The 12,964-nt window shown below is 42.3% G+C and overlaps 1 protein-coding gene across 1 annotated transcript in view; it reads right to left on the bottom strand.

Annotated features, from left to right (window-relative positions):
- The window catches only part of klf5l (Kruppel-like factor 5 like), a 32,088-nt gene extending 20,540 nt beyond the window's left edge, over positions 1–11,548 (bottom strand). Inside the window, exon 1 of the mRNA XM_037687777.1 lies at positions 11,239–11,548. Within this exon, the coding sequence (XP_037543705.1) occupies positions 11,239–11,421 (183 nt within the window). The 5' untranslated portion in view covers positions 11,422–11,548. The remainder of the gene's footprint in view (positions 1–11,238) is intronic.
- Positions 11,549–12,964: the final 1,416 nt, after the last annotated feature.

Below are 12,964 nucleotides of genomic sequence, written 5' to 3'. Positions count from 1 at the left end.
AGTCCATTTACCAGATTATTAAGTACAGTCCATTTACCAGATTATTATAACAGGAAATCCCTAATTTCTATTGAACTTTACAGAAGAGGATAACGTTCGAGTTTTCTAAAGTTCTTCATAAATGTTCTAGTTCACCATCTTTCCCTTGACCTTAATACTCTTTTCTAAAATGTGTGAGAAAGATACAGAGACACTTCTTGTACATAAAAGGTGCATTATTATGATTAGATGCTCAGTTTGCACAGAAACGTGAAAAAGCTTGAACTATGTCAATGCGAGCGTGAGAGCTAACGGGAGCTGAGATGACTGAGCTCATGAAAGTCTCTGGGATCGTAAAGAAACTAATGCCAGGTTTAAAACAAAGAAACAAATCTCTGATGAACTTCTAAGTTATTAACTTTGCAAACCCCCCTTCTTAAAAAACCCCCAAATAATTCAGAACAAGTCGAGAACATCAGCCCCGTCTGTTTCTCCTGCCCCCCCTGCAGGTATCTTTCACTTCTCAGGCCCATAAACGTTCAACAGAAACTGCAATAAAAGCGTAAGGAAAACCCTTTGTTCAGATCTAGGCTGATGATTTTAGTTCAAGTGCCTGGTTGGTACGTCTGATTCATTAAAACAGGCAGCAAGGCAGCCTGACAGGAAGCTGGTTGATGAGCTACAAGCCAGAATGTCTCCATTGTTTCATGCCCTGAATATGGAGAATATCTTTGGGCGCTGACTCTGTTAATAATTAAAGAAATGTACAACAGCCCTGCTATGAATCTTTCTGCCTGATAACGACAGCCTCTTATCGGCCGAGTTCTGAGTGGGTGGGAGTTTCCACACTTCTGCCCGATTTCACAGCCATCCTTGGAGAATCTCCGAGGAGGAATGCTGCGCGAAAGAGACTGAAAACAACTTTTGTCCTTAATTCAAAATCTTACTTCTAACTTACAAAGCCCTCAACCACCTAGCTCCAGCTTGTATTACAGATTGTTCCATATTTTCCTAACAGAGCACTTTGCTCTGAAACTGCAGGCTTACTCGTGGTCCCTAGAGTTTCTAAAAGCAGAATGGGAGGAAGATCTTTCAGTTCTCAGGCTCCTCTCTGGTGGAACCAACTTCCAGTTTCTGTCCGTGAGGCTGACACATGGTCCAGTTTGAAGACTTTCCTTTCTGATAAATCCTATAGCTAGGGTTGGCTTGTTATGCTGCTATAGGCTCAGACTAGGAGGAGGACAAATTGACAATTTCCTTAATTTTTTTCTTCTTTCGGCTGCTCCCTTCTTCAGGGGTCACCACAGCGAACTAAGTTGCTAAGACTTAGCAGTTTTTTTTTACACCGGATGTCCTTCCTGACGCAACCACAGACCACCGAGCTACCACAGTCCTCTGTGTGGAGCAGAGAGCTGCTATCTAGGACACCCGGAGGAGCAGATGGTGAGGGTTAAGGGCTTTGCTCAAGGGCCCAGAGTGGGGCAAATGAGGGTGGGGGCAGGTGTGGGTGCTTCACCTACCCCACCCACATTTTTGATGTTGTCGGTACCGGGGCTTGAACCGGCGATCTTCCGATCACAGGCCCACCTTCTCCAACCTCTGCGCCACCACTTCCCTCACTTCATTTCCTTAAATAAATAGTTACAATTAAACAGTTTTCATTTGATACTATTTTTTTATCTTAACGTGATTCTTGACCTGCCATTGTGTATCTGTTCCTCTCAAACCCAGCCGGTTGAAGCAGATGTCCGCTTGTCCTGAGCCTGGTCCTGCTAAAGGTTTCTTCCTCATGAGGGAGTTTTTCCTTTCCACTGTCGCCTTCATGCTTGCTCAAAGTTAAGACTCAAAGCAGTCTGCTCCTCAGATAAATAATATCAACTTAATTTTTATGTATATGAATGTTCGGTGCCCTGAGAGGACTTCTGATGTGACTTGGTGCTATAAAAATAAACTGAACTGAACTGAAATAATCCCTCGTAAGTTTTCAGTGATGTATAAAATCGACTCCAACGACAACGAACATTTTTAGTCATTGTAGTGGCCAAAAATAATCCCCAGGAGCAAAAGCCTCACAGATTAAGGATCTACAATCTTTTATCAAAGTGCAAATCCCGTAACATTTCTCTTTACGGCTTGAAGGAATGCAGAGGAGCTGCGGTCATTTGTCTTCAGATCTCCAGGAACGCAAGAAAAATACGTTGAAAAGGAGCATTTGGGTGCCGGGGCCGCCCGGTCTGCTCGGAGCAGACATTGTGCCGGGGTCATCAGAGCTAAAACAAAACCTTTGAGACTGTGCTGCACTTTTATGGCCCCTGATGAGAAGAGCGATAAACAAAACCTGTTTTCGTCTCCCAGGAATGTGACCCTGGCTCGAATCCTCTGACGAAATGTTGCAAACGGAAAAGATTTCAGAGATTTTCTTCATTATGAAAGAAAAGGTTTCAGCCGATCTTTGAGTGATTAATTATTACACAAGTTAAAAACAGACAACAGTAACACGTCTGCATCAAATTCAACTTTTAACAGCAGAAACAGAAATACATGAAGTTACAGAAATAATTTCATAAACAGATTTATGAAAAAATATATAAATCCAGTTGCACAGAGACTTCCAGTGACATTTTGAACTCATGCATTGATTAACAAATATTTTTTCTTAAAATCACTAACCCTGTGTCTAATAATATCTAACCCCAACATTATATTTATTTATATTTTGCTCCTCTCCAGCCAAGCGTGGCCACACAGTTCCCAGAGCTGATGCTATCAGCGGTATCGCCACCATTCAGGCCTTTCGGAGCATTTTTCAGCATGTTTCAACATCTTTATCATTTCTTTTACATTTAATAAAAGGAGAATGTGGATAAGCAGCACTTTAAGGCTTACAAAAACTCAAAAGTACACCTTTACTGTTCCAAATGTTGTCTAACGTGATATTTAAGAGGTTTAATTTTAAATAAACTGCAGTATGTTTACAGTCCAATTCTGCTTTTTGTCCTTTGCAAATGTTAAAAATGTCCTTATCAGTTGAAGTTGGCCGTGAGGGGGATTACTGTGAGGAAACTGCACATCTGTCATCTATAATTACACGTTTGCCGACAGTAAAGACTCCGAGCCTCACCACAAATGATTTCACCTTCTGGTTTTGCTCTGAGAGCAGTTCTGGTCGTGTTTCCAGACGAGCGAAGGCTAAACGGAGACGAGTTGGACCTCCGAAGACATTTGGAAACAGAGGGACCGTCTGAACAACATGATTCGTCCAAAACGCACGATTCACCGAACAAAACACAAGCATGCAAGGCACACGCTCTTCGGGGACACGGGCGAGCGGACAGTCACTTGCTCAGATGCAAATCGGCTGCATGTGTTGTCCTGAAAGTCAAATCATTAGTCAAACCACAGCCGTCAAGACAGACCTCAGCTCCACGGGAAAATAAAAAAACTATAAAAATAAAAAACATGTCTGCTAGCAGCGAGTTGTCTGGAAAACAGGCCTGAACAGAACGATAACGTGCACGTGAATGCATGACTGAGTGGAAGAAAACACCAGTTTGGTTACATCCTCGGCAGAGGAAGCAGCAACTCGAACATGGTCAATGTCCGGTAAAACCCCGGTAGTAAAATAAAAAATGTTGGAAGCGTATCTCAGGGCATATCTTAAGTATTGATCTTCAGGAGGCATGAGCGGAGACGTGTTCTTGATCAGAGCGCTGTAAAGTTATTCTGTAACTTCTCCTGTCGTCTGCTCCGTCTTACAGGAAACCTGCCAGTGATTTAACGACAAGAATCTGGGACGAGCTCCCAGAACCTGGACCGGATCGTTTTACTGCTGGAACGGCTTCTACAAAGTTCTGAGCACCAGACCACCTTCTGCTCCTAACCATCACTTTGGCTCAGGGCTCCAACTTACTGTAAATAAGGTGCACTCACTGGACGGGTGGCACAGAGGGAGGGGGGTGGGGGGTTCTTGTAACCTGATATTCTTTCATTGTGAGACACCGTTTCTACTAAGAGTGATGTCATCGAGGAAAATTCAACAGCTAAACATTTACCAGACAAATACAGCCTCGTGTCCCAAAAGCTCAGAAATATATAAGAAATAAGCTTTGCTACTTTTAGCAAGCCGTTTCCCACTTTCAGCTAACCTTTAGCTACTTTTAGCTATACTTTGCACCATTCACTAACATTTTGCTACCAATGATTTTTTTTTTTTTTCCTGATTCTAGCTAGTGGTCTGCTTCCTTTAGCTTCTAGCTAGTGCTCTGTTTTCTTTAGCCACTAGCTAGTGTTCTGCTTCTATTAGCTTCTGGCTGGTGTTCCGCTTCCTTTAGCTCCTAGCTAATGCAGTTTCCTTTAGCTCCTAGTTAGTGTTCAGCTTATTTCAGCTTCTGGCTGGTGTTCTGCTTCCTTTAGTTCCTAGTTAGTGCTGTTTCCTTTAGTTCCTAGTTAGTGTTCTGCTTATTTTAGCTTTTGGCAGGTGTCCTGCTTCTTTTAGCTCCTAGCTAGTATTTTGCTTCCTTTGGCTACTAGCTAGTATTCTGCTTCTTTTAGCTTCTGGCTGGTGTTCTTTTAGCTACTAGCTAATATTCTGCTTCCTTTAACTTCTGGCTGGTGTTTTAGCTTTTGGCTGGTGTTCTGCCTCCTTTAGCTCATAGCTAGTGTTCTGCTTCCTTGAGCTCCTAGCTAGTGTTCTGCTTCTTTTAGCTCATGCTAGTGCTCTGCTTCCTTTAGCTCCTAGCTAGTGTTCTTCTTGTTTTAGCTCCTAGCTAGTGCTCTGCTTCCTTTAGCCACTAGCTAATGTTCTCCTTCTTTTAACTCAAACTTTCAGCTTCAAATTCAGCAAAGTTTTTAAGCGTTCCCGCTGCATTTTTACAGAAAATGCAATTTCCCGTTTGCGTTTAAACTTTACTTTAAAGAACAATTTTCTCGAGTTATCAAACAAAAACAGCTTAAGAACAACCTTCTTGGTAGCTTCCTTAACAAAAGTATATTTTGGTGTCCTGTAAAAAGTAACTACGATTCTTCAACACTGGATAAAATCCCTGTTTCACCCGTTTTTATTCATAAGCTATAAACACATTAGCACGATGGGGTTGTGGTAGCTTAGTGGTCTCATAAGCCTAAAGCTGCAGGTTAGAACCCAGGTTGTTTAATGAACTGGAACTGGCGTAAAACAATCAAATCTATCGTATAAGTTTGCTCACTGTGGCAGACCACTCAAACCAGACAGCACGCTTACCTTAGCTGCATTTAATGCACAAAAATACTCAAAATAAAATCATAAAGCCCTGATTTGATTGGAAAACTGCACTAAACACAGTCGTAGTAAACATTAACTGAACGCAATTTAAATGGATGGTTTATTAAGATTTTAAGTGACATCATCAATACTTTATCAGTTGCAGAAAGAGGCAAAAGTCTTCATCCAGGCTAAGCTAATGGTTAGCTAAATGAGGATACGTTTTTGTTGTCATTTTTTAAGTTCATAAAATGACACAAAAACAAAAACAGTGTGAAAGAAATGAGAATATGAAATCTCTACACCTTTGCATTTAACCATTGGTGTAGTTTGGTAATACTTTGCCTCTTTTCCATACGGACGACTCGGAACAGTTCGGTACATGTTGCTTTTCCATATACACTTCAGTACTGGTTCTAGTGGGCGGGGTCAAGAATCCAACACGCCTTACCAGTTGGTGGCGGTAGTGCTCCATTAAGCTATTTACTAGCCACCGCTAAACGTATTAGAAGAAGAAGACCCTGAAGACACACAACAAAAATGGAGGATCTCGTAGCTTCGTTGAACATTCTGCTCAATCTGTGGCTTTTTGTCAAACGTCAAGAGAAGAGAGACAGAAAAGGCTGCTGGCAGCGAGGCGAAAGACTCTGGAGGAGGAGGAGGAGAGCGTGGGAAGCTGTAAAGATGCGCGTTAGACGACGTGTGATGGTAAGCTTATGCTAATCTGCTGTATATAATGGGAGCCGAGCGGACAAGTATGTAAATGTTGATTAAATACGGTTTAGTAGTTTGAGAACCAAGAAAAAACTGGCGCTCGTTTGGCTAGTTGTTAGCCGAAGGTTTAGGGCAGAAAACCTTCCTGCTGTGATCGTGAGAAACATGGACAGAACCGGTGCTGCACGATGGACAGAAACTTTCAGTAGAATTACTGAAATTCCTCAAGTGAAGTGGTTATAAAAGGATTCTTTTTTTAAAAAACTTCATGAACATTCCTGAGTGTTTTTGTTTAGAGTTTGGCGCATTCTTGCTAAAACGCAGAAGTTTAAAAAAAACAAAAAAAAACCAACTGTGGCTTTAAACAAATCCCAACGTTTGGTTATACTGTACGTTCAATTCTGGTTATGCGTAATTTAAAATAACTTTTAGGGCGGTGATTATTAATTTTACTTCCATAGAGATAAATGCAACTATTAATTGTTTTACTTTATTCTAAGTCATATTAAAAACCTTAATGACACGTGGAATTTGACAGAACATGAATGTTAAAAATCACGTTTTGGAAAGCCTTTCAGTTTATGCAGACAATATAAAGCGTAGATCACGGCATGGAGCTCTGGCTTTGTCTTTTCAACTTTACCAAAATGGGTGGGGTTAAAGAATTGTAAAGGTAATTTTAGGGAGTTTAACAGCTCTAACGAACAGCTTTGGTTTTAAATCCAACAACCTGCCTCCTCAAGTTAAGAGGTCTTCTCTTCGTGGGCTTGGCTTGAAACCAGAAAGGCCCACAGCGACGCTGAGCTGTTGGGCTTTACGGTAAAAACCACTCATGTTGACAGACGCTCACTTAAAAATAAGTTAGGTGACCTAAAATACAGCAAAGAGCCGGTGGCGTTGAATTTCCCCACTGAGCGCTAAAAAGGCTAACGAGAAAAGAAAATGGTGAAAAACAACCGTGTTCATTTTTTTTTCATAATTTCTGTCATTTTATCCATCGATTAGCTAAACGTCCAGCTCAGTCCAGGAACGTGCGCCAACTGTTGGTATTTGTAACTTTTAAAACTTTGTTCTCCACGAAAGCTGCTTCAGCGTAAACTTTTATCAGACCACGCTTCTAAAACGAAGGTTTATTCTGATGCGTTTTATTTTTAGCGTACACCTCACAGCCGCCGAACAGAAGCGAAGAACTCATTAGCTCTGACTAAATATTTGCTTTAGACGGACGGAAACCACAGCAGAGCTGAGACAGGTTTCCTTTCATCAGATGACGAACCGTACACAGAAAATAAACGAATGTGACGATGACGCTTCCTGGAAAAGTGGAGGACTCATTTCACTTCACGGTCTGAAACTCTAAAAACACACCTGTTCGTGCAACACGTTGAGCTAAAACATGGAGGGTTTAAATGTATTTTTAATGAGAGTTACTCTGAGGCGCTCAGGAGGACGGCACCATCGGACTTTCTCGTGGTCTGGGCCTCGTTGGCTCGGTCTCGCCTCGGGGAGGCTCGCAGCGATGCGGGCCCTGCTCAGACAGGTTGAGCAACATGTGGCTGTCACGACACCGCGCAGTTAAGAACTCTTTAAAAACACCAACACAATTACACAAAGGCCCGTCTGAGAGGAGAAAAGAATGCTAAGACAACAAGACGGAGCAAAGCTTTGGCTTTCTCCTCCTGGACTTTCTGTTAGGCTGTGAACCAGACCAAGAGAAAACCTGATAAACCGTTTTCGTTTCTTTCACCGGAACAGAAAAACGATCCGAGTTTTAGAAACAGACTGCTAAAGAGCACACAAGGTGAGCCTTCTCAAGCTGCCGCTCACACAAATTTGCCTGAGGGGTTACAATTTCACTTAACCCGATTTCTCTGCGCTTTGACGCAACGCTTTGCATAAAAACACGCGTTGCATGTTGCTGCAGCAAGAAACAAGCAACGACAGAGAGGGATTAAGAGTTATTTCGCCTCCAGCGAAACTTCAGTGTGACCAAAAAGTCGCGTCAAAGTCGGCATCCACGGCTGGAGCTGAGAACTGTTGTGGGACAAACTTTATGGAGGTCCAGATTCTGTGCGAATGAATAATTGACAGGTTCTGCTTTCATTGTGATTCATGGAATCCGATAATCACACGAACCAGTCCGAGCTGTAAAACTGTTCGTGTTTACGACCGTCACAGAGTCCCACGTTCAGCTGCACAGGTCGTCAGCGAGGGAGCTCAGGTTTATTATCTGGGTGTCCAAAAACTTCTTTAAAACGTCTTCAGTTGATCCACAACGCTGCTGCCAGAGTCTTAACTGGAGTTACTGGGAGAGATCATATCTCTCCAGTTTTACCTTCTCTCCATTGGCTCCCTGTTGAATTCAGAATTGAATTCAAAATATTACAAAGCCATCAACAACCTAGCTCCATCTTATATTACAGATCTTATTGTTCCGTACTTTCCTAACAGAGCACTTCACTCTCAGACTGCAGGTTTACTTGTGGTTCCTAGAGTTTCCAAAAGCAGAATGGGAGAAAGATCTTTCAGTTAGCAGGCTCCTCTCTTGTGGAACCAACTTCCAGTTTCTGTCCATGAGGCTGACACATCGTCCAGTTTGAAGATTAGGTTTAAGTATTTCCCTTTTGATAAATCCTATAGTTGGGGTCAGCTTGGGTTTTCTGACCGATCCCTTAGTTATGCTGCTATAGGTTTAGACTACTGGAGGAAAAACTGATTACATTTCATCAAATGAACAGAAATGAAATAGTTTATATTCTGCTGGAGGTTTCTTCCTGTTAAAGGCAGTTTTTCCTTTCCACTGTCTCCTTTGTGCTCGCTCAGGATGAGAAACTGCGACAAAATGAAGACGCGGCGCGTCTGCTTCCTTCCTCAGACACATAACTTTACCAATCGGCATTTATATCGTATGTGAATGTTTCTGTTCAGTGCCCAGAGACGACTTCTGTTCTGACTTGGTGCTACAGAAATAAACTGAAGTCAACGTTTTGAAATCCAGGTTTAAACTTTTTTTTTTTTTTTTCGGCAGAAAACTGAAAAATCACTCACTTTTTACTTGCAGTTAGTGAAACACTTAGCGAGTGTAGTTTTGGAGTTCACATATAAATAGGAAATACTTTAAACTCTCCTCGGTGGAGGTTTTAAAGAAAAAGAAACGCATGTCGCCTGATCATCTGTTCAATTGTTTTTTAAATGACGGCTGTAGTCAACTTCTTTAAAAATAACCAGTGGTGTTGCTCAACTTGTTTGCCCTCAGAGTACGTGTTGGGGACTACTCTCAGCTACAGCATCTATTAAACCGACTGAGCAGCAGCCATCGTAGTGTTTGTTATGGTGACCATCTTAAATTAACTTAAAATAATCACTTGCAGGTGAAATCTGATTATATTATATATTATAACCTGTCTGGTAGTGGATGAAATATTTTGCTAACAGACAAGCGGGCGTTTTCAGTGTCGGTGAATGAAACAGTTCCTGCCATTAACAGGTTGAATAGAGATCATTTCCTCATTCCTCCAATCCAGATGGATAAATCCAAACGTGCTGAACACAAAGGCTCCATGAGAGTTAGTAAAATATCACCAGGGTGTGTTTTCATCCCCAAAACGTGTCGCACCGAGGGTCATGAACACAAGAAACCCCGCCAACAATCAGCACGTCTTTAAGAAGCCGCCGGTTCTGCACGGCCGCTCACCTGGGACCTCTTTCAGCATTAGGTGTCTGGATTCGCCACCTGCTCGCCAAAATACCTGGCAGGAGACCAAAGTCAGCAGCACAAAGAGGTCTGGTTTCAGTTTGCAGCGTGTTGTGATCACAGCGCCCGTGTGCAGCCATGTAACTTTAATGCACGTCTCTGCCGTCACCGGTTGTTTGTTTACGCTCGGATCGCTGCTGCAACAAACCTCAAGTTCAACCAGCAGCAAAAAAACCGGACCCAGACCTCCTGCCTCAACAGGGGATCAAACCCGAGGTCCTCAGGGCTGCAGGCCTCCGGGCTACAGCTACTTTTGAGGCCCTGTCAACATTATAACTCATATAGAGTTTAAGGAATTTAAGGTTCTTCACATGGAACGGCTGCTCTTGGCTTAAATGTAAAATCTAACAAAGACACTGCTGCACGGACCACAAGTCCTTCAAACTGTCTGATCAAACTTACATCCATAAAACAGATCTGGCTGCATGACTAATTAAGAATAATTACAGAAAACAGCAACACTGCATCATGGAAACTACACGGATCATATCATTTAGTGAACATTTTATTACTGGACTGACTTTAAATCTGTAAAAATCTGCAGCAAATTAGACAAACTCGTCAAAAACTGTTCATTAACATGAGTACATAAACACTCTAGAAATGTGGGTTTCACTTTGTAGGAAAAAAAAGGCATTTAGGAAATATTCATTCATTAAAAACAATAATACAACTTTAGGGGCCCGAGGTAGAGGCCCTGTGAGCCCTTTGGCTTTGGTCCGGCCTTAGTCTTCATGATGGTGATGAAACGGAGCCTGACGAGCGTTTGGCTTCTCTCTGACCACGCTGCGGGTCGTCTGGAGTTCATTTACCTTTAAATTATTTGTCGCATCACTTCCCAAGAAAACTGATTAATTTAATGTCTGTGCCCATAAATGATTGTTGCACTAATAAACGTCTAATTCAGCGGTCTGCAAACTTTTTTTTTTTTTAACATTAAAAGCCAGTTTTGTAAAAAGACAACTTTCTCAGACTAGAGAAGTAAAATATGTTCAGAAATTTATTTTTTTACTCATTTACGCCAAAAATATTAAGATTTTAAGCATGTGCAGCATTAATGCAATTTCTCCCCCCCCCCCCCACCCAAATTAATTTATCTTTGTGTATGGGGGGGGGGGGGGGGGGTGCTGCAGCACCCTACACACCCCTACTTCCCAGGCTTCGTTAGCTGTGACTGAATCAAGCAGGAAAAGGTGGAAGTGGTCATTTTTCAAAATAAAATACCCTGCAGATCAGTATATTAAAATATAAATCTATTTCTGTTGGGCCTCATATTAAACGAACTGGCCGTACCAGCCCCTGGACCACCTTGCTCTAATTATTCTCATAATATAATAAATCTTTTGTTGTTATTGTCTTTTATTCTGTAACCAAAATTCCAGTTTGTGTCTCAGCCTGCAGAACTTCCTCACCTGGCAGGTGTCACTTCAGGACTTTAACCTACAGGTGAGCTAATTACGCAGCTATGCTCCCACCTGAGCCACATAAACACATAAAAAATAATGATTATAATGAAGTGACGTCATTAAGGCCGCGGAGGGCCGGGGCTCACCTGCAGCCCGGCCGGAGTCAGCGTGTTGGCGGAGATTCGCACCCCGGCTTTGACGTCCTCAAACACGGACGTGTCCTCGGCTCCGTCCGCCTCGGACATCCTGACAGGTTTGAGCTGCGTGAAAACCGCACGTTCTTCTGTCACGTGCGGCGGATTCATGGCCAGTCCGACTCCCGCTGCCATTCAGATCTAATTTTCACTTTGATCTTCCCGAGAATCGTTTGGATTTTCTCTGCAGGCCTGAATAATTCCTGACAACAACCGAGTCCTGACGCGGCTGAGCGTGTAATCCACAAGCCTCCTGATGATTCTAACCTCTCAGGTGAGGCTTACCTGAGCTGTACCTGGAGGACAGGGCTCACTCAGCCAATCAGAGCGCAGCAGCGCCGTCCAATCACCGACAGGTGGGCGTGGCCAGTCCTGAGGGGACGCACCAAGGAAGTCTGAAAGATTCAGATCTGATAAAGTCTATTTTTTATTACAAAAATAAAATATATGATTTAAATTGTAATCTGATTACAAGGTATTCCATGCAGCTGCATATAACTCTCATGCTAGAGTTTTAGACAGGTCATCTTATTCTGAGAAATGTGCATGTGTTGAGGATGACTCTCAGCTACTACCACACCAGACTTGAGCATTAGCTCTGTGAAACTGATTTTCTGCTAATTTTTTGGACATTAGTGAACTACAAGGGCAACAGAAACAACACAAACTGACTCGTCGCTGATGTCTACGGCGCCTAACTTCACAAAAAAAGATTTTATTTCCAGTCATAAACACAAAGCTGTTTGGTGCAACAAAACCTCTTATTTATATGTTCGACTGCCTCCACATTGAACTTAAGCCCTTGGAAAAAACAAACTGAAAACAATATTTTAGCCTGCAGTTAAAAAGTGAAATATCCAGTTTTGTGTGTTTTCCTGGAAGGTCTTCGCCTGACGTTGCCAAAATATGAAAAGAGGAAGCTTCAAGGAGAAAAACCTGCAGTTTACGGTCTTTTGATCTTTTACTGTTTCACAGAGATAATTTGCTCAAAACCTTTTCATTATTGTTCGTCTTAAATAAACCGGTTACTCTGAAATAAAATCAAAATGATTGCGTTTTAAACTACCGTGTTTTGAAATGACAAAAATTGAAGATATTTTAGTCAAACATTGAAACTAGCATGAAGCGCAGTCTAATGCGACAACATTCATTCAACCTTTATTTATACAGGTTAGCCTCATTGAGCCTGGAGGACTCATTTCCAAGAGAGACATGTTTTAAACAAAGAATGATACCATACCATACCACTTTTTTTTTATAAAGCACTTAAAACAGCAACAAGGCCAACCAAAGTGCTGTACAGACAGAACAACAGGTAACACACAAAGCAAAATACAAAATGAGGTAAATCAGAATGTAAACATAAAAACGATGCAGATAATGACGACAAACCAGTGTGGAGCATACAGGTTCAAAACACAGATCCTCTGGCGTTGAAAGCTACTGAATAGTAGAGAGTTTTTAAACGGGACTTGAAAACTGAGAGGGAGGGGGCCTGTCTGACAAGCAGAGGTAACTCGTTCCAAAGTCTTGGTCCTGCTACAGAGAAGGCCCTGTCACCTCTGCGCTTAAGACGAGATCCTGGAACTGTGAGGAGCAACTGGTCCGCTGACCTCAGGGAACGTGGTGGGACATACGGTTGTAGCAGATCAGAGAGATGGGGGGGGGGGGGGGGGGG

This window comes from Nematolebias whitei, chromosome 14 (genome assembly GCF_014905685.2).
Source record: "Nematolebias whitei isolate Nwh7 chromosome 14, NemWhi1, whole genome shotgun sequence".
Taxonomy (NCBI): Eukaryota; Metazoa; Chordata; class Actinopteri; order Cyprinodontiformes; family Rivulidae; genus Nematolebias; species Nematolebias whitei.
The sequence above is the reverse complement of the archived record's forward strand: the minus strand, read 5'-3'. Positions and strand labels throughout refer to the sequence as shown.